Here is a 19,904-nt window from a genome sequence, read left to right on the forward strand (position 1 = left end):
ACCGCGAGGGGTTGGTCCACCCACTGAGACAGTGTGCCTGTTCTAATGGGAGCTCACCAAATCCAGCTGGACCGGTACTGAATGAGCTTGCGATCAAACCGGATTCTCTGAATGTGGCTGAAAATGGGAGATGACTGAGAAGCCATTGATAAAGACACTGGGACTTGTTTCTACTGCATGTACTGGCTTTTTGGGACCCTAGTCTATTTGGATGCAAAGCTTCCTAGGCCTGGATGTAGTGGGGAGGGTCTTGGACTTCCCACAGGGCAGGGTTCCCTGCCCTTTCTTAAGGAGGGAGGGGGAGGGAGGAGGATGAGTGGGGGAGCGGAAGGAGAATGGGAGGAGGGGAGGAAGTGGAAATATTTGAATGGAAAAATAAATAAAGAAAAAAAAAAGAAAAAAGAAAGACTACAAATGTAAATTTTATTTGTACAGAGCATGATCAGTTAGTTTCTCAATGGAAGTAAGTATATTGTTTAGTATATTAAGATTTAATGCAAATAGAAGTAACATGATTACATGCCTATGTAGTGTCTGGACTAAAATCCCTCTGACCTCTGTGGGTGCCAGGCATGCATGTGGTACACAAACATGCGTTGGAGTGAAGCACTCATGCACATAAAAATAGAAGTAAATGGAAATGTAAGATATAATGCAACAGTAAGTACTACAGCAAAGACACAGGAAAGTCCTAAGAGTGCAGGGAGGAAAGTGGGAGGAACTCTGGTGACAGGATCGTCACAAAAGACGTTTGTGTATTCTGGACTAGCAGGCTTCCATCACAGAGAAGCTTGAGAATGTCTCTGGTGACAGCTTTGCGTCCTATTCTAGAATGAATGTTCTGTTATCTGTTACTGCCGTAGAGTCTTTCTAGCGGCCTCAGGGCAGGTTTTAGATATTTACATACAGAAATCCTGGGGCAGGTTTAGCACCTCTAATATGGAAATCTGAAAACCAAAATGTTCCAAAATCTGAACATTTCTGAGCGCCTGTATGATAGGGAAATTCCACAGTTAAAAAGCAGGTACACTAAAAATATTATATAGAATTACCGCTAGTCTCTGGAGTTAATGCAAAATAGGAGGGAGTTTTATATATTGGCTTGAGACCCATCCCCAAGATATCTCTATTTGCCTAGACAATCAAAATCTGGAGGAATTCGAACCACAAAGGATCACTCCGTCCTCTAGTATTTAGCACAGTGCCTACAAATAGGGAACAGGTACGCGATATGGGAATGGATTCTTACTATATATACAGAAATGCAAAATCTAGAAAAACATCGGAAATGGGAAGTTTTTGGGTCTCAGCCATTTCAGATAAAAGATACCCAACCTAAACTATACCCATTTAACCTATTCTCATCTATTTTTGGGGCCAAAGGACACCCACCTTATTAGTTCATTTGAGTTAGGTAAGGGGCATTAAAAAGAAAGACCAAAAAATTTGGACAAGCCAAAGACTAGCCTTGCACCAAAGAAGTCTGCTGCCTTGGGCCTGGGACCCAATCTTTGGAACCCCAGCAGCCATTCTTGAATGAAAGATAAGTTTCCATGAGCATAGGCAGCTTTAGTCTATGTTTGTTCCTTGAGAAAGGATGGCGAGGTTGTCAGAATGTTCTGATTTATGGGAAAACAACTGTCCCAAGCATATTTCCTTGTGTGGGTCTGCATAGTTATGATGAAGGATGTGCGTTTGGACGAGCCAGATGAATACCTAGAGGACGGAAGGGCACGTAGCAAAGATGAACATTCATGCTGCACAGTGATGCTCTTCCGCACTCCCCCAGAGCAGTTTCCAGAGCAGGAGATGGCCGGCTGGAAACCCCAGAAAGCTGCGTTCTCGGGCTTCCCCACATTGATGATTTCATAAGGATGACTTCACAGGCAATGAGACTGGTTGAAGACTGGTGTGCTTCAAAGCTGTGGTTTCTCTCAATGAAAGAAATAAAGGGGACAAAAGCTGAAGACATGATTTGATTTAGATGCCAACATTTCATTTTCTCCAGGATGAGTGACAGAGGGAGGAGGCAGGAGGCATTGGGAAGGAAACAACACTCTGATGCAATGTTAAACAGGCAGGAGACAAATGAGATGGACAGCAAAGTCACAGGAGTGCCTCTGCATTTTGTAAATGTTTTGTGGATCTAGACCTTTAATTTTCCATTGTAAGAAGAGCATTGAGAAACAGACACAAGATTTTAGCATTTTTATTAGGACACAATTATTGGTTCATGAAGGGCTGGAGGGAAACTGCAAGAACTCCAGATTGTTCTGTCAGAATTTCAGAATAATACAATGATAGATGAAACGTAAAGTCAACATAAACAAGGTGATACGGTGGAAGCCAAGGATCTCAATAACCATGTTCATGCATTGTGACAGCTTATAAATTAAAAATCTAGCAAATCCTAGGAAACAAACCCAGCCGCCACTAGGACTAATGTAATAGAGGTGACTCCTCTATAAAAGGGGGAGCTTGGGCCATGTGCTATATTGACAATGAAAAGGAAAGACATTTTGAAAATCGTATTTCATGATTACTTGGAGTGTCCATATGTCACATAATTTAAAAGTTGTTACAGACTGTACAGATTTTTTTTTCTTATTAAATTCACATGTTGAAATCCTGCTGCCCAGTGTAGTGGCCTTAGAGGGATCCTCTGGAAGGCAATCAGGTCACACTGGATAGGGCCCTAATGGATGGGATTAGTCTCCTCATATAGGAGACTCCCACAGGCCCCCTCACTGCAGTAGGAGGACAAAGCAAGATGGCTGTCTGTGAATCAGGGATTGCTGCCTCATTGAGCACTGAGTCTGTTGGCCTTTGTCTTGTATTCTCTGGCCTCCATAGCTGTGAGAAATTACTCCACCCCTGTAAAAGCTAGTTAGACATTAGCCCACCCCTGTAAAGTCTATGGTGTTTTTCTGTATCAGCTTGAATGAGCTAAAACAAAACAAAGGCGAGAGGCAGAAGTGACTATCAAATATTACTGCACTAGGCAAGTGTGCACCTGAAAGATACATTGGCTATACATGTCTATGGAAAAACTACCGACCTCCAAATCTTTGTATAAGTCCCCATTGTGAAATATTATTTAAAAGCACCAAGGCAGAAGAACGTATATGCTGAATCAACTGGGAGTGGTGGTGCACAAGAATAAAGTGAAGTAGAACTGAGTTCAAATTCAAAGAAGCAAAAGTGTCTCGAGTGATGAACCCCTTCAAGGGTTTTCAGAAGCCAGAGGACAGGTCTAAACTTCAAAAGTGAACGCTGCGGCATTTCGATGTAGCCACACAAACCTGGAGAAACAAACTTCCCAGTCTCTGTTTTGTCCTCTGCACATGGGTGAACGGAAGGTTGCAGAGTTGCCTTCCAGGCACAAATTATTATTTTTCGTTTGAGAGCAATACAGCAATAAGTGAAGATGAAGAAACATCTTTTCCCATCGTCCTCAATGCTAGATAATCGTGTTTTGTGGCCTACGCATTATCCTATGCCGCCTCTCACTCCACTGCATTGCTGTTTTCAGGAGAGGACAGTCCTAGACTGCCGATCCTGCAAAGGTGCTGTGAACATCGGGCCTCTGTTCAGGCCATCAATTTCTGTCTTTTATTTCTTTCAGTGTACAGGGGAAGATTATAGACCTGGTAATTAGCCAAGCCTGAGTTTGAAATACAGTAATTACTAAACCAGTGAATTGCAAAAGTAACTCTTTCCTCATCTGCCAAAATAGGGCTATTTCCTTGAAAAATGAGAGTATTATTCAGCATCCAGATCAATATATTTGAGTTTTTTTTCCTTCTTTCTGTTTTATAAGCCATTGGGGCCTAACTAGAAAAGAAAATATATTTGAATATTTCTGGAGCCCAAAGCTATAGAAATCACTGTGGCTTCCCATAAAACTTTCAAACAAATGGGATGAAGTAAAGTCTCAAATAAATAGTAAAACGCAGCCACCCTGCCAGGGTGTGAATTCTGGAGGGGGTTTTAGGCAAGAGATAGTAAACAAACATTCACCTCCAGGATTACCTCTGCAGAACATTATAACCTGTCATTCTCTGCATGTGTGTGCAAGGCTTCCTGAACGTTAAGAGAAATTGAAACCACTTCTCGGTGTTGTGAATTTGGAAGCCTTAATATGAAGGCGGCCAGGGTCTCCTTTCAAGCCAAGAGGCCTGTCTCTAGCCCTCAAGAAGGTTAGTCAGTGTTGAAGCCCCCAGAAGCCGGTGCCCAGTGCCAGCCTAGCTTCTTCCACCTCCTTTTTTTCTTTTTTCCTTTTTATCGGTGCTCCTGCACCCACCCCATCTGTCTGCTTCTTCTTTTCCATCTTCGCTTTCTCTCATAAGTGGTCAAAATGAGAAACAGAAGTATCTGTTTGTTGCTTGGTGCTCAAAAAAGGCTTTTTTTTTAAAAAAAAAATTATTTGCTTATTTATTTTTTAAAAACAAAAATCTCCAACAAGGTTCTTCACCGGTTCATGCGCTGACCCCCCCAAATCTTCTTGAAAAGCAAACCTCCCCCACTGGCTTGTCATTTGCTACAGTGCTGGAGGAGGAGGGGGGGTGGTCTGCGGCAGGGCGAGCCGGGGCTGGGTATTGGCATCGTGTGGCGCGGCGGGGCTGCCTAGCAGGGAAAGCCCGTCCCGGAGCGCGCGGGGCGCTGGCGGCGGCCGGAGGCGGTGGTTGGGACGCGGCGCGGCTGCCGCAGGGGAGCGGCGGCGGCGGGCGCGAGGGGCGGGGCGCACTCCGCAACTTCGGCCGCGGTCGCCGGGCGGGCGCTCTCGGCCCCGGCGCGCGCCGCTGCGGGGCTGCGGTGCGGTCAGCCTGGCCCGGGCCGGTTCACCACCCCGCGCCTCCCGCGCGCCCGTCGGGGACCGCTGGCGCCTCCCGTGGGGAGTCCTCGCCCACGCGTCACCCGCAGCGGCTGGGGGACCCTGGGACGTGCGGGGTCGCCAGGCCGAGCCGGGCGCCCCCCAGTGGCCAGCGCCGGCCCCCATGGCTGGGCCGCGCAGAGCCGAGCGGGCAAGGTGAATCCAGCCCTGGGGCCGGCAGCCGGAGCGCTTGGGCTGGGGTGCCGGCTCCATGGGCAGCGGCGCTCGGCACGATGATGGACGTTAACAGCAGCGGCCGCCCCGACCTCTACAGCCACCTCCGCTCGCTCATCCTGCCGGAGGTGGGGCGCGGGCTGCAGGACCTCAGCCCCGACGGTGGCGCCCACTCGTTGGTGAGCTCCTGGATGCCACACCTGCTGAGCGGCGTCCCGGAGGTGACGGCTAGCCCCGCGCCCACCTGGGACGCGCCCCCGGACAATGTCTCCGGCTGCGGGGAGCAGATCAACTACGGCAGAGTAGAGAAAGTTGTGATCGGCTCCATCCTGACGCTCATCACGCTGCTGACGATCGCGGGCAACTGCCTGGTGGTGATCTCGGTGTGCTTCGTCAAGAAGCTCCGCCAGCCCTCCAACTACCTGATTGTATCTCTGGCGCTGGCTGACCTCTCGGTGGCTGTGGCGGTCATGCCTTTCGTTAGCGTCACCGACCTCATCGGGGGCAAGTGGATCTTTGGCCACTTCTTCTGCAACGTCTTCATCGCCATGGACGTCATGTGCTGCACGGCCTCGATCATGACCCTATGCGTGATCAGCATCGACAGGTAAGGGTCAGGCGGCCCGGTCCCAGACTCCGCTGGGGATGTGCTGGGCGCTGAGCTCGCGCCAGCCTTTCCTGGGAGGATCAAGCCAGACTTCACCGTGGGATGAAGGGCTGAGCTTAAAATACAACCCCACACCCATTCCCCTACACCAACCAGGCAACTTCAAGCACAGACTAAGCACACCTTGAAAAGAAACCGTGAACAGTTTCTGGTTTAGTATAGTGATGATTCTAAGACCAGAGTTTTTAAAGCACCAACAATTCCACCAGGGGGTTCCTTTGCTTTTTTTTTTAAAATTTTTATTTATTTATTTGTTTTAAAAGAATTTGTTTTGATGCTCTCTAGCTTGACAAACCATTGTTGTGACCCACAAAATATTTTCTCCCTTTAAGAAATCAGTCAAGAGGGGAAAGGCACCGTGCTTCCCAGACTCTGGAGGATGAAGAAGGCCCTTGAATAGCCCTAGCATTAGGTTCTTAAACCCTGCGCTCTTACGAATGCTAATTCTGAATTTTATTCTCGTGAAAGTCTGGTTTCAGTTTCCTGCAAGCTTACCGACGGGAGCCTTACTCCTGTCTTAAAGGTTGGTTCTAGTCTTTTGTCATATTCCTTGGGAATCTAGGACTCTGATCTCGAGAACTCCCCCAGTGGAGCAATGAAGCAGAGGTTGACCATCTTTCGGGGATGCTGGGAAAAGAAAAAAAAAAACAAAAAACAAAAAACAAAAACGCTGCTTTGGGGGGGTGGAGTAGGACCATCCTTGGAGTTTCTTCAGACTCTAAGAATATGGGGCTTTGAGATGGAGCTGCTCTTTGGCCTTAGACATATGCAAATGACAACTTAGAGTATAGTTTCAATACTCTCTCGCCTCAGAACAATTCGGTTTCATTTGTAACTGAAAAATATGAAACCTCAATACCCACAGTTGAATTCTGCTGGTGACTTCAACCCAGCCCAGGACTATACCCTGTTGTGTTTAATGAAACAGAGAACTAGCTGCTTCTTTTCTTAGTGGACCCGCGGAACCTTCAAATGTGCAGCTCTTTCAGCCTGCGGAGAACAATTGATGGCTCTGCATTTGAGATGACAGTGCCTCGGAGGATGCACAGGCGTGTAGCTGAGGTTTCTCCCCCCCTTTCTCCTTGAAAACACTGCTGTGCTTGTGCGTGGTTTGTTGTGTTTGAAATGTCTTGACCAGTGTTTATCATTACTAAAATAAAGGGAACGATAGGAAAGGGGATGTTTGTCAAGGAAAACATCGTAGTTGTATTTAGGTAGTGATTTAGAAAAAAAAAAAAAGATGATCCTGATATTTTTTTGTCATGACAGGGGCTTCTGACAGCAAACAAGAAATTATTTTAAGTCTGGAGCATGAACTGCCTATGTGAGAATGTTGTCACCAAACTTGGCAGCTGAAGTTCTGAATTACTGTAGTTAAAAATGACAAAAGCATATGCATTTACAGTCTGGCTGTGGCAACAGGAGCTCGGTGTGTGCACTCGATATACATAATAAGTACATCCACGAGTGACATGCACAGACACTGACTGCTCAGCCAACCAGAAACAGTTCTCCCATGATTGGAGTTCTTGTAAATGGACCTTAGTGCCTTAAAACAAATATCAGTGCATGCTGCGAGCGATGGCGTGATAAGCCTTTCTTCATCTTGTAATTGGAAAATGATAAACAGTGTGTTGTGCTCACTTGTCCGCTGGTGCTTCTGTGGCTGTGGGCACCTTCAGGTTCAGCTGAGCTCACCCTGTGAGTCCTATACTTGGGCTAAAGGCATCCTTCACTCCGTGCGCCCATGCAATTTGGTGCTATCAGGATACCCTGAAGACAGCATACAGGTTAATTCTTCTAGGCAAGATCTCAGCTTTTCATTAACTATATCCTTGTGACTGTTACAAGTTATGGCAATGTAGGCATATATTTTATCTTTTGTTCCTCCAAGAATTGACTCATTGGTGAATTCCCATCTAAATCGAATTTTAGATCTGCGTATTATTTTTTTAAGATAAAATGAATTGGTGAAATTGGCAGAAATACTGATTTTTTTTCTCCCAAGACTGTCAATGCTAAATGTCGGAAGAATTAAAAATACATTTATAATTAAGGTGAATTATCTCAGAAAAAAGTAGTTTCTTTCGCTCTGCTGTGGGACATGCCAATGACACAGAATGCACTTTCTAAACAATCTAGTCTTCATTCATTCCCTGAGTAACTAGAATAGGTGGCATTGTACTTTACACAGGCAACCAAGGACGAGTAACGCTATTCTTTTTAGCTCACACCATGCTATTATATTTTTTTTTGATATCTGTTGGAGTATAGCTGGCCAAAGTGAAACCTGAAAGTTTTCTTTACCATGTCCTACCATGTTGGACTACTTGCCCAGGGTAGGTGGAGACTACTCATTTGTTTCCCTGGCAGCCCAGACCCAAATAATCACACAGAACCTATATTACTTACAACATTGCTTGGCCAATAACTTAGGCTTCTTATTAACTAACTCTTACATCTTAAACTAACCCATTTCTATTAATTTGTGTACCGCCACGAGGCTGTGGCTTACCGGGTAAGGTTCTGTTCTGGAGTCTTTCTCCTTCTGCAGGTACATGGCATCTCCCTGACTCCGCCCACTCTCTGTCTTTATCTCTGTTCGGGTTTCCCCACCTGTCTTTTCTCTGCTAAGCCATTGGCTGAAACAACTTTATTTATTAACCAATGGTAATAAAACATATTCACATCATACAGAAAGAAATCCCACATCTGCCCAGCTCTTTCTAATGCAAAACCATGCTATTCTCCATAGGCCTGAAAATTCCCATCCTGTACCTCTTTCAGAGAATCACTCATGTTTATTAAAAAAGTAGCACCCATTAGATCAGAAAACTCTCTTTGCATCCTATCCCTCTGTAGTGCGAATTCTAATTGGTCTTAATAATAAAAACTCAGAGTCAGATATGGGGTAAATGATGAAAGAGAAGAGAGAGAGACAAAGGAGCAAGCCATAGGCACTTCTAACCTTGCCAGCTCATCAGCCTGAAAAGGGGGTGAGATCCTGTCTCCTCCTGCCTTATATTCCTCTTCCCACCCAGCCATATCACTTCCTGTTTCCTCCTCCCAAGTACTGGGATCAAAGGCTTGAGATCCCAAGTGAAGGGATTAAAAGTGTGAGCCACTACTGCCTGGTTTCTGTGGTTGACTAGCTGCTAGCTCCACCCTCCGATCTTCAGGCAAGCTTTATTTGTTAGAGCACAAACAAAATATCACCATGTCCCTTCTCAGAGACTTAGCTTTTTATTAATGCTTATACCCTGGTCTGTCTTTTCTTCTCTACGAGGTCAACTTCAGTCTTAAACTCAACTTTCAGATGAATTTAAGAATTCATCATTTTTGTACTTATTTCCTTCTCTGGTTTTTATGCCACTTCATGGTTAAGCTCAAAGAACTGTCAACACCCGTATTTCCTTCTTCACTGTTCAGTGTGTGAGTTCAGTATTACCAGATCTGCTGCAATGTTTGAACTTGTCTCTCTAGTTTCATTTGCCCACCTCCATTCATTTCCTAAGAAAAATCTAGAATGATCTGTTGTTATCATCATCATCATCATCATCATCATCATCATCATCATCATCAGAGCAAACATAGATTTATTAATGAAAAACGCTAAAGAATTCTTGAGAGTGAGAGAGACTGCAGGGAAGGAAAAAAATCATAGTTAAGATAAAGTCAGGTATAATAAAATACACAATTTTTTCCTTTTTATTCTTTTGAAACAAAAGTTTATTATGTAGCTCAGGCTGAACTTGAATTCATAATCCTCTTGCCTCAGCTTTCCAAATGTTGGATTACAGCTATGAAATGACAATTGGCTAATCCATATATCCTAAATGTCCACTACAACCCATGTGATCAACAGCCTAGGAAAGATACAGTTTCGTCATCCTACAAAGCTCCCTGTGCTTTTCTTAGCCAGTTTCTTTTATAAAGTCATATAGACAAGGGTGACCTCAAACTTGCTGTGGAACCCTAGAGTGGCCTTGAACTCTTGCTCCCCTCTGTTTCTGCTTCCCAAGTGCTTGGATTGTAGATAATGTGCCACCATACCTAGTTTCAAATTACCAATATATAGAGTTTTAAAACACATGGAATAAACATTGCTGTTTTTGGAACTTATATAAGAATAGAAGCATAAGTTAGTGCAGAGGTTGACAGACATCTAGCTCAGGAGAGAGATTATCTTGGGTAGGTGCCATCGGGAATCAGCACACATCAACTGTATTGGGATTTTTTAAATGTCTCAGACGTAGATGCAATCTTATTATTATTTGTATAGCTTTTCACACACCTGAAATGTATTTTAAAACTTCCATTTTGAAATACATACAGAACAGTGTACATTCTAAGTGCAGAGCCTGGTAACTAACAGAATCTTATCTTTATAGTCAACAGTATAAGAAAACTAAATGTAACAGTGTCATCCGCACAGAGTCTTGCCCTTTCCTCGTTCTTCACAATGTGCAATGTAACCTCTGTTAGGTGCTCAAGAGAGAATGAATGAAGAGTAAATTGTTTTGTAACTTTTATAAGGAAGCCAATGTCCTGAATTTTAGCATTATAACATAGTTTTCCTTGACTTAGAACTTGTAAAAAGGTAGCACTGGAACTCTATAATATATGTTCTCTTTTGTTTGTGACAGGTATGTAGTCTGGCTGGCACAGTCCTCCTGCTTCAGCTTCTCTAGTGTTGAGATTGTAGGCATATGCTACTATGTCCAGCGTTAACACTCACTCCTTCGAATCCTCCTTCTTAGGCTCATCATAATGTCCATAAGATTCATCGATAGTTTTAACCTATTAATGATTCATTTATTTTTATTTATGAGTTGTATCTCATTGGAAAATGATGTAATCATTTGGTTTGTGTATAATTTAAATTTTTAGTTTCTGCTGTTATGTATAAAGCTGCTCTGAATGTTGATTGCTAATCAAGTCACTTAGTGAATCTAGTATTAGTGACTTTTTTATTGCTGTGGTAAAACACTGTGACCAAGGCAACTTTAAGAAGGAAGACTTGATTTGGGCTTGTGGTTCCAGAGGGATTAGAAACCATCACCATCATGGTAAGGAAACATGGCAGTAGTCAGGCATGGCGGCTGGAACAGCACACTGAGGTCTCATATCCTGAACCACAACAGGAAACAGAAACAGCAAACCTGGAGTGATAGATATAGAAGGAGTGGCGGGCTGCGTTCCCGCCTGGCTCCTGCATGGCTAGCTTTACACCCAGAAATAACAACACACAAACTGTATTCATTTAAACACTGCCTGGCCCATTAGTTTCAGCCTCTTATTGGCTAATTCTCACATCTTGCTTTAATCTATATTTAGTAATCTGTGTAGCACCACGAGGTGGTGAGCTTACCAGGAAAGATCCTAACCTGCGTCTGTCTCTGAGAGGAGAGTCATGGCGACTTCCTCCCAGCATTCTGTTCTGTTTACTCTGCCTACCTGATTTTCTGTCCTATCAAAGGGCCTAGGCAGTTTCTTTATTAACCAATGAAAATAACACATAGACAGATGACCCTCCTCCATCAATGAGAGTCTTTAAATTCTCAAGGCCCACCTCCAGTGACACACTTCCTCCAGCAAAGCCACACTTCCTCCTAAACCTCCCCAAACAGTGCCATCAGATGGGAACCAAACATTCAACTGCCTGAGACTACAAGGAGCATCTCATTCAAACAGATGCAAGGCAGACATATCGAGGAGGTGATTATTTTAATTCAGCTAAGGGATGAGTTCTGTATTATTTTTCTTATTATTGTGACAAAATATCTGATAAGCAACTTAAGGTAGAATAAGTTTGTTTTGGCTTATAGTGTAGGGTGTGGTTCTTCATAATGGGAAAGGCATGGTGGACAGGGCATAAAACAACAGTTCACATGGGTTTCACAGTCAGGAAGTAGAGAAAGATGGATAATGACCTTATTATTTTCTCCTTGTAATTCAGTCTAAGTCACTAGTTCATGATATAGTGTTATCCAGATTAATGGTGAGTCTTCCCTTTTCAGTTAAAACTTTCCAAAAACATTCTTACAGACATGTCCTGAGGTGATACTAAATACAATCAAATTGACAGTGAAGATAACCATCAAATTCATCTTTCTAATTTCAAATCCAAATATATCACTTAAATCCTAACATTCCACTCCTGGCTCCTAAAGTCTAGTTTTTATCTTAATGCAAAATACATTTATTTCATTTGTAAATGTCTTCATAGACTTAACAGTTCCAACACTGCTCAGAAGTCGAAAGTCTATTCTGAAACTCAAAGAAATGTCTTAACTATGATTGTCCAACAACAACAACAACAACAACAACAACAACAACAACAACAACAGCAAGAAACACTGTTTATGCCTTCAATATACAATGGAAGAGAGTAAACATTCACATGCCAAAACGGAGAACTAAGAGGACAGTAAGGAATAGTCAGTCAGATCAGAACAAGACTGAAACCATTAAGGGCAAACACCTAACGCTTTAGCTCCATATCTGCCATCTGGGACTCATGATGGAATCACCTGGGCTCCAACAGCCTAAAGCCGTTTGGCTCCTCCGATTATGCTGCAGATATCACATTCAGACTCTTTTATTGGTTAGGGGAGAGGCGATCATTTCCACTCTGTGATTTTTGCTTTCCCTGGTGGATGTCCCATGTTCCTGGCATCTCTAAAATACTGGAGTCTTCACTTCAACTTAAGCTTTACCTTTTCAGTTTTATGAAATGGTCTCCTAGGCTTTCTGGGAGGAAATCTAACTTTGCTACATATTGTCTGGCCTCGTTTGCTTTCTAGAACCTCAGTGAAAGCCCCATTTCCCTCTTGTATCTGTTCATGCCTGAAAAATCGATACCCTGTATAAGGCAGTGCCTCTTGAGATGTATGTAGCCTGGGATCCTTGGACCATAACTTCAGCAGCTCCTGCACGCCTTTGAGGTTGACCCTGGGAAAACACTTTCCTGGATGGTCATTTTGGAACAGAAAGTCCCTTCACCAGCATTCTCCAATCACTGACCTTTTAAATATATTTGTATTATTGTAACCCGGAGCCTTCAATGGATGGGGTCTTACCCAGAGCACCTTCCTATTAGAGTAGTGTAGTGTGAGAGGTTTCCCTTTATGGCACTAATCACTTCATCAATTACAGCTTATTTCTTGGCACCCTCCTTCTTCATAGTTTTAGGCTCTTTCATGCTCCTTTCTTCACCAAGTTCCATCTTTCATGTCTTTCTGCTTCACCTTTTTTTTTTTTTTCACACTGTAGATCTGGATAAGAGCAGTAACTAATAGCCATGTCTCAGTCTGTTTGTTGCTTTTCCTGTCTTGAAATTTCACCTACCAAACAAATTCATTGATTATTTTAAAACTCATCCTCATTCAAATTCTCAGGGCAGGCATAATGATGTCAGGTTCTTTGCAAGCATATAACATGAATGGCCTCTAACCTAGGTCTTGATAGAATTCCTCTTTCACTCTGAAACCTCACGAACCAATGTGTCCACTTTCCATAGTTCTCTTGGCGTTCTGTTCTTCCAGATTCTTACTGGACTGACCCACTGAGGTCTATTTACAGTTAGGGCTTCTTTAGCTTGAAGTTTCAGGTGCTTCCATTTTACCCTGAAGATTCGTTCTAAATACCTAGGAACTACGTTGTCAGATTTATCACAATGATTGCGCTCCTGCTACCAACTTTCTTGATTAAGTGTATTTCTTGTTGCTGTGGCCAAATACCTGAAGAAATGCAATTTAAAGGAGAGTTGTTTTATTTTGAGACAAGGTTTCTCATTAAACTTGGAGCTCACTAACTGGCTAGGCTGGCTGGCCAGCCTTAGGGATTCAGTGATCTCTGCTTCCTGAGCCACATCTGGCTTTTCTTTTACCTAGGTGCTAGGGGCCGAACTCAGCTCCTTGTACTTGTTGGGCAAACATTTTTCTGGCTGAACCATTTCCCATGCCGTGAGAATGGGTTTAGTTTGAGGGAACATAGTTTACTGTAGTGTGAAAACCATGCTCATAGCAACATGATGCAGCTGATCCCATTATGTTCTCAGTTAGGAAACAGAGAGATGAATCCTGGTCCTCAAGTTACCTGCTCCTTTTCTATTAAATCCAGCATCCTAGACCATGAAATGTTGCTGACTCTATACAAGGGATCTTTCCTTTTCAGTTAAACTTTTCTTGAAACACCTTTTTGATGCAACCGGAAAATATTTCCATGGTGATTTAAAATCTAATGAAGTTGACAATAAAGGTGAACATGGCAAGCTGTCCCCATAACTTGTGCTTTACTGATGAAATGTTACCACAGGCAGATGCCCCTTTCTAGGATGTAGTCTTCCTAGGATTTCAGCTCAGAGACTTGGGTGTTCCCAGTGACTTCTCCCTCTGACTTACTCATATTTTTGTCTCTTGAGAACTGCGAGACTGTCAAAACACCCACTGGAAACTTTTGGTATGGAAGCTTTATCGTTCTTAGCCTCCTGCTCACCTCTATTCCAGAATTCAGCAAATGTCTTGAGTGGAAAGCCAGATTAGTGCCTGCATGGTTTTCTAGTCCTCCCTTCTCACTGGGTTCTTGGCCTCTCAAGTCTTTAATTTTTGTCTCTCTTGTCCCAGAAGATTGCCAAAAGCTTTTCTGGTGTTTTTGACTTTTAAAAACAGTTCCTTGCACACTCCTGCATTGCTGGTGGGAGTGCAAGCTGGTACAGACCCTTTGGATATCAGTGTGATGATTTCTCAGAAAATTAGGAAACAATCTTCCTCAAGACCCAGCAATACCACTTTTGGGTATATACCCAAAGGATGCTCAACTGTGCCACAAGGACATGTGCTCAACTATGTTCATAGCAGCATTGTTTGTCATAACCAGAACCTGGAAACAACCTAAATGCCTCTTGACCGAAAAATGGATAAGGAAAATGGAGTATTACACAGTATTTACACAATGGAGTACTACACATCAGAAAAAATAACAGCATCTTAAAATTTGCAGGCAAATGGATGGAGTTAGAAACATCATTCTGAGTGAGGTAACCCAGACCCAGAAAAGCAATTATCATATATACTCACTCATAAGTGGTTTTCAAACATAAAGCAAAGAAAACCAGCTCACAAATCATAATCCCAGAGAACCTAGACAACAATGAGGACCCTAAGAGAGACTTACATGAATATAATGTACATGGGAAGTAGAAAAAGACAAGATCTCCTGAGTAAATTGGGAGCATGGGGACCTTGGGAGAGGGTTGAAGGGGAGGGAAGAGAAAGTGAGGGGAGTAGAGAAAAATGTAGAGCTCAATAAAAATAATAAAAAAAGCGGTTCCCTGTTTAGGCTCTTTCCTGGATCCTCAGCCCTTTAAGCCTGACCCAGTTTTGGGTAATGACTCAAGGGGATTTGAGCCTACCTTCCTGTCTTCTACAGTGCTTTCAGTCCTGAAGTCCTACTGTTTCACAGCTCTGTGATACCTACAAGAAGGCATGTGTGCACTTTGTATTGTGTCAGACTTTTTGCAGTTTTTTAAGTGGAAACATTGGTCTGAAACATCTGAAAACCTCATTACAGCTAAAAGTGAATGTGCCCGAAATAGTTTAAACATACAAATATAGAAATAGCATCTTGTAAATTTCTTGTTTAAAACCCAACATTGGCTTTTCGTTTCACTCAGGATGAAATTAAAACACTTTAATCTACAAGGACTGTGATTTGTCTCCGCCTTGCTCCTCCACATCTTGTAGAATATTATGTTTTTCTCTCTACACTCTTGATTGTGTATTGTTATATTGATTTTTTGTTATGTTTTGTTATTTTTCCAAGATACTAAATACTTTCTTGTATCAGCCCTACTCCAAGAAAAACCATTAAATAATATCCAGTCATATTCTGCATAACAGCATGTAAAGATGTTATGTTATGTGAATGGGTGTTCTGCCTACATGTGTGACTGTACACCATGTGTGTTGAATCACCTGGGTCTGGAGTTACAGACAGTTGTGAACTGCCATATGGCTGTTTGGAGTTGAACTTAGGTCTTCAGGAAGAGCAACCAATGCCCTTAACCCTTGAACCATCTCTCCAGCCCCCATCACATTTCAATCAGTGATGTGCTGCATGTGTAATTTTAGTCTCATAAAATTATATCACCTTGCGATGTTATAGCCTGTCTTAGGGTTTTCTTGCTGTGAAGAGACACCATGACCATGACAACTCTTATAAAGGAAAAACATTTAATTGGAATGACTTACATTTGCAGAAGTTCAGTCCATTATCATCATGGTGGGACATGGCAGCATGCAGACTGACATGGTGCTGGCTACATCTTGATATACAGGCAACAGGAAGTGGTCTGAGTTACTGGGTGGTATCTTGAGCATATATGAGACCTCAAAGCCTGCCTCCACAGTGACATATTTCATTCAACAAGGCCACACCTTCTGATAGTGCCATTCCCTTTGAGGGTTATTTTCTTTCAAAGCACCACATTCTATTCTCTGACCCTTCAAGGCTTTTAGCATATCATAATGCAAAAATGAATCCAGTCCAACTTCAAAAGTCCCCATAGTCAATAAGTCTCTAACTCATTTAAAAATTTAAAGTTCAAAGTTTCTTCTGAGATTTAAGTAATCTCTTTAACTGCAATCCCCTATAAAATCAAAATCAAAACCAGATCATAAAATTCCAACATATAATAGCATAGAAAATGCATTACTGTCCCACATGTCAAGACTCTTCAGATCACCAGTTTCTTTCAGCTTTATTGGCTGCAGCATTCTTCTTTCTCTTAGGCTGGTTCTACTCCCTGTTAGCACTCTTTTCAGCAGGTATCCATGGCTCTGGCATCTGCAACATCTTGGGGTCCCAAGATATCCAGGTTTCAACTTCTCATCTTCATTCGATGGTCTCTTTAGGCCTCCATTCAAGGACACCCCTGACATATGCCTGACCTCAGCAGCTTTCCTCAGTCACAGAGGAAGGTTCTATAATGCCTTTCTTTCATCATTGCCTCTAAAGCCACTGGCTGAAGCTCTAAGTTCTACTGCTGGTTGGGGGAATATGATCCCCTCATTCAGTTACATCTCATCTTTACTAGCTTTCTGTTTTTCAATTACTAAATTTGGCTGTCCTGAAATTTGCTATGTAGACCAGGCAGGCCTCAAGTTCAGAGATCCACCACCCTCTGCCTTCCAAGTGTTGGGATTATAGGAGTACAGCACTACACTCTGCTCTTTTTCTTTAGTTCTTTTTTACAAATTTGAAACTTAGGTGGGTGGGACCTTTCCCTGAGGTCACCACACTCTTTATTCCATTTCTTAATCTGTTTTCCCTGAAAACAAAATTTAGCCCCATTCCATTTCCTGGTGCTCATTTTCTCCTCAAATATTTTTCTTTGCTCAGATTGCTCCTTTTTATTATATATCTTTATTGGAGTTAGTGCTAGTAACCACAAAACAGAGCCTATACTAGGCTGTTTGGAGATTTCCTTTGCCAAGGGAATTAATTCAAAATTCTTCACTTTATCATCAAGCAAACTTTTTGGACAAGGGCAAAAATCAGACACATTATTCATCAAAATATCACAAGAACAATTCCTAGCCAATATAATAAAATTCTTCTTCTCTGAAACCTCTTGAACCGGTCCCTGGAAGTTTAAATTGTTATCAGCACCTTTGTTTTCCATGCTCCTACTAGTATTACCCATTAAGCAGTGCTTAAAGAAATCCTCTGCATTCTTGACTCAAAGTACCAAAGTCCAAGTCCCTCCAAACAAAAGATATGGTCAGGCCTATCACCACAATACCCTAGTCCTTGGTACCAACTTTTGTCTTAGTTAGGATTTCTATTGCTTTGAAGAGACACCATGACCTTGGCAACTCTTATAAAGAAAATCATTTAATTGTGGTGGTTCACTTACATTTTCAGAGGTTTAGTCCATTATCATCATGGTGGGGTGATGTGGGCTTTCCCTCTGTATGCTGTGATTGGTGCCAATGTGGTGACTAAAATCCACTTAAAACCAGAGAGATCTTGAAAAGGAATTCTAGACACAAAAACACAGCATTTAATACAGCTTCTTGTTGTTTGCTGGTGGCATGCCACAGCTCCTTTAAGAAAGGCCTCCCTGATTCAGTAATAGCAGAAAAAAAGCAGCACTGTTTTAAAAATGCCAGCTTTCTGGGCCGTTTTGCCAGTGTGACCTCTGGCTCTTTTAGGAGACCAAACATTTGAATGGGGTTTGTGAGCAACATGCTATAGCTTGCTTGGCAACATGGACCGGCTGTGTGTCTAGAGATGGTGCACTGTGCATGGCTCTCAGAGGTGACAAACAATTCTGCCATGTTGGACTGGGCAGGGCTAGCAGGCACTGCCATATATGCCCTAGTAGTGCCACAGATTAACTTTTTAAGAAGCGCTTAGCATTTTAAGAGGTGCTTCTGGTCAGAAAAATAATTACAGATATGCAATAAAGAAAAATCCAGAAGACTTCTAAATGGGTCACACTGTTGGATAAATGTATATAGGCTTGGGAGAGAGAAGAAAAAGAGTATAGAGACTTGGAAAAGAAGTAAATGGTTAAAAAAAGGTAAAATCTTTAAAGAGACAGTACATACAGTCATAGATTAAAGGAGTGAAAAAACAATAATCCACATAAAGGTGGAGAATACACAGAGAGTCTGAATTATGTATATTATTGTGTTTTCTTTGAAGTTTTTGATGGTAGAGAGACATTTGATTCTGGGGATTACTAAGCTAAGCCAACATATATATTTTAAAGGTACCTTGAATTCAAAATATGGGTATAAGGATATGTTGCTTTGGAAAAGAGGTTCTTCTTTTGTTTCCACAGATGACGAGAATCTGTGGAATCCTTCCAGACTTATGTGGTTTGATGGGCCAAGATCTTTAAACACCCCTCAAAAAATTACTTCACCCAATAAACAGAAGGAAGAAGTATGGAAAAGAACTATGCCCAAATTCCCAAATATTGTTTATAAATGCTTGCTTACATTTAAAGGGGATATGCTATAGAGATTTGCATTGGTATGGATCTTACTCTATTGATACAAATTTAAGATCAATTTTATTATATATATTTTGTTCTTGATTAAGGTATTGTGTTTGTGCAGCTCACTTAAAAATATAATGTATAATTAAGAAATATAGGTTAATAGATAATCAACTATAATAGTCAGGTGTGTAGTCATATTAGGGTTTCTAGATATATAGAGATATATTTCATTTAGATAGGAATTCTTCAAAACTTCCAAAGACTACAGAATATGACATTTAAAATGTTTAAGAACGTAGGAGTTTTCATGATAATGAGAAACATCTGCTCCTGGCATCACCAATTACTTCAAGAGGAAGATGGGCATCAAAGAGGCTCTTTATGGAGTTGGTTAGCCATTGGGGCAAGAAAGTGCTCTTGCCTGGACTGCTTGATGAACTGGACATACAGGACCCACAGAGAAATGACTGCTGATCTTGCCTAAAGGTGAGATGGTCCTTCAGTGTTTCTGGTACACGAAATAGTCTTCCAGACATTCTGCAGAACACAGAAGAAAGTGACTGACAAACTACCAATATAGGTGGAACTGACTTTGAAATTTCCTGGTTTGTGGAAAAGTCTGCTGGATACCATGGGCCTGTAGGATGAAGATGAATTCCCCAACAATACAGAAGAACTATAGGTGACTGTCCAGGCAACAAGCTAGAGTTTTAGAAATTGCTTACAATGCACTTCTTGTTTACTTAGGCAATATTATATCCTTCTGGAGTCTTTGATGGAGTTGAAGAATTTATAGTTATAGTTTTCCTTAGTTATGATAAAAGATAAAGTAGATATAAATATTGTAACTATAATTATTGCTTGATACCTGCTTTGTTATATGTAGTTTTACTATGTTAAAGTTAAAACTTTCTTTTTTATTTAAACAGAAAAGGGAAAGTGATGTGGGATTCCCTTTTGCATGCTATGAATACAATTGGTCAACAAAGAAACTATCTTGGGCCTGCGCAGGGAATAGAAGTAGGCGGGGAAAACTAAATGGCATGCTGGGAGAAAGGAGGTGGAGTCAGGGAGAAGCCATGTAGTGCTGCCAAACACAGATGTTGGAACTTTATCCAGTAAGCCACTGCCACGAGGTGATGCACAGATTAATAGAAATGGGTTAGATAAGAAGC

At 42.1% G+C, this 19,904-nt stretch overlaps 1 protein-coding gene across 1 annotated transcript in view; it reads left to right on the forward strand.

Moving 5' to 3' along the window:
* The first annotated feature begins 4,801 nt into the window (after window positions 1–4,801).
* Htr7 (5-hydroxytryptamine receptor 7) overlaps window positions 4,802–19,904 on the forward strand; it is a 94,517-nt gene continuing 79,414 nt past the window's right edge. Inside the window, exon 1 of the mRNA XM_048438905.3 lies at window positions 4,802–5,654. Within this exon, the coding sequence (XP_048294862.1) occupies window positions 5,107–5,654 (548 nt within the window). The 5' untranslated portion in view covers window positions 4,802–5,106. The remainder of the gene's footprint in view (window positions 5,655–19,904) is intronic.

Source organism: Myodes glareolus, chromosome 7 (genome assembly GCF_982192425.1).
Source record: "Myodes glareolus chromosome 7, mMyoGla1.1, whole genome shotgun sequence".
Taxonomy (NCBI): domain Eukaryota; kingdom Metazoa; phylum Chordata; class Mammalia; order Rodentia; family Cricetidae; genus Myodes; species Myodes glareolus.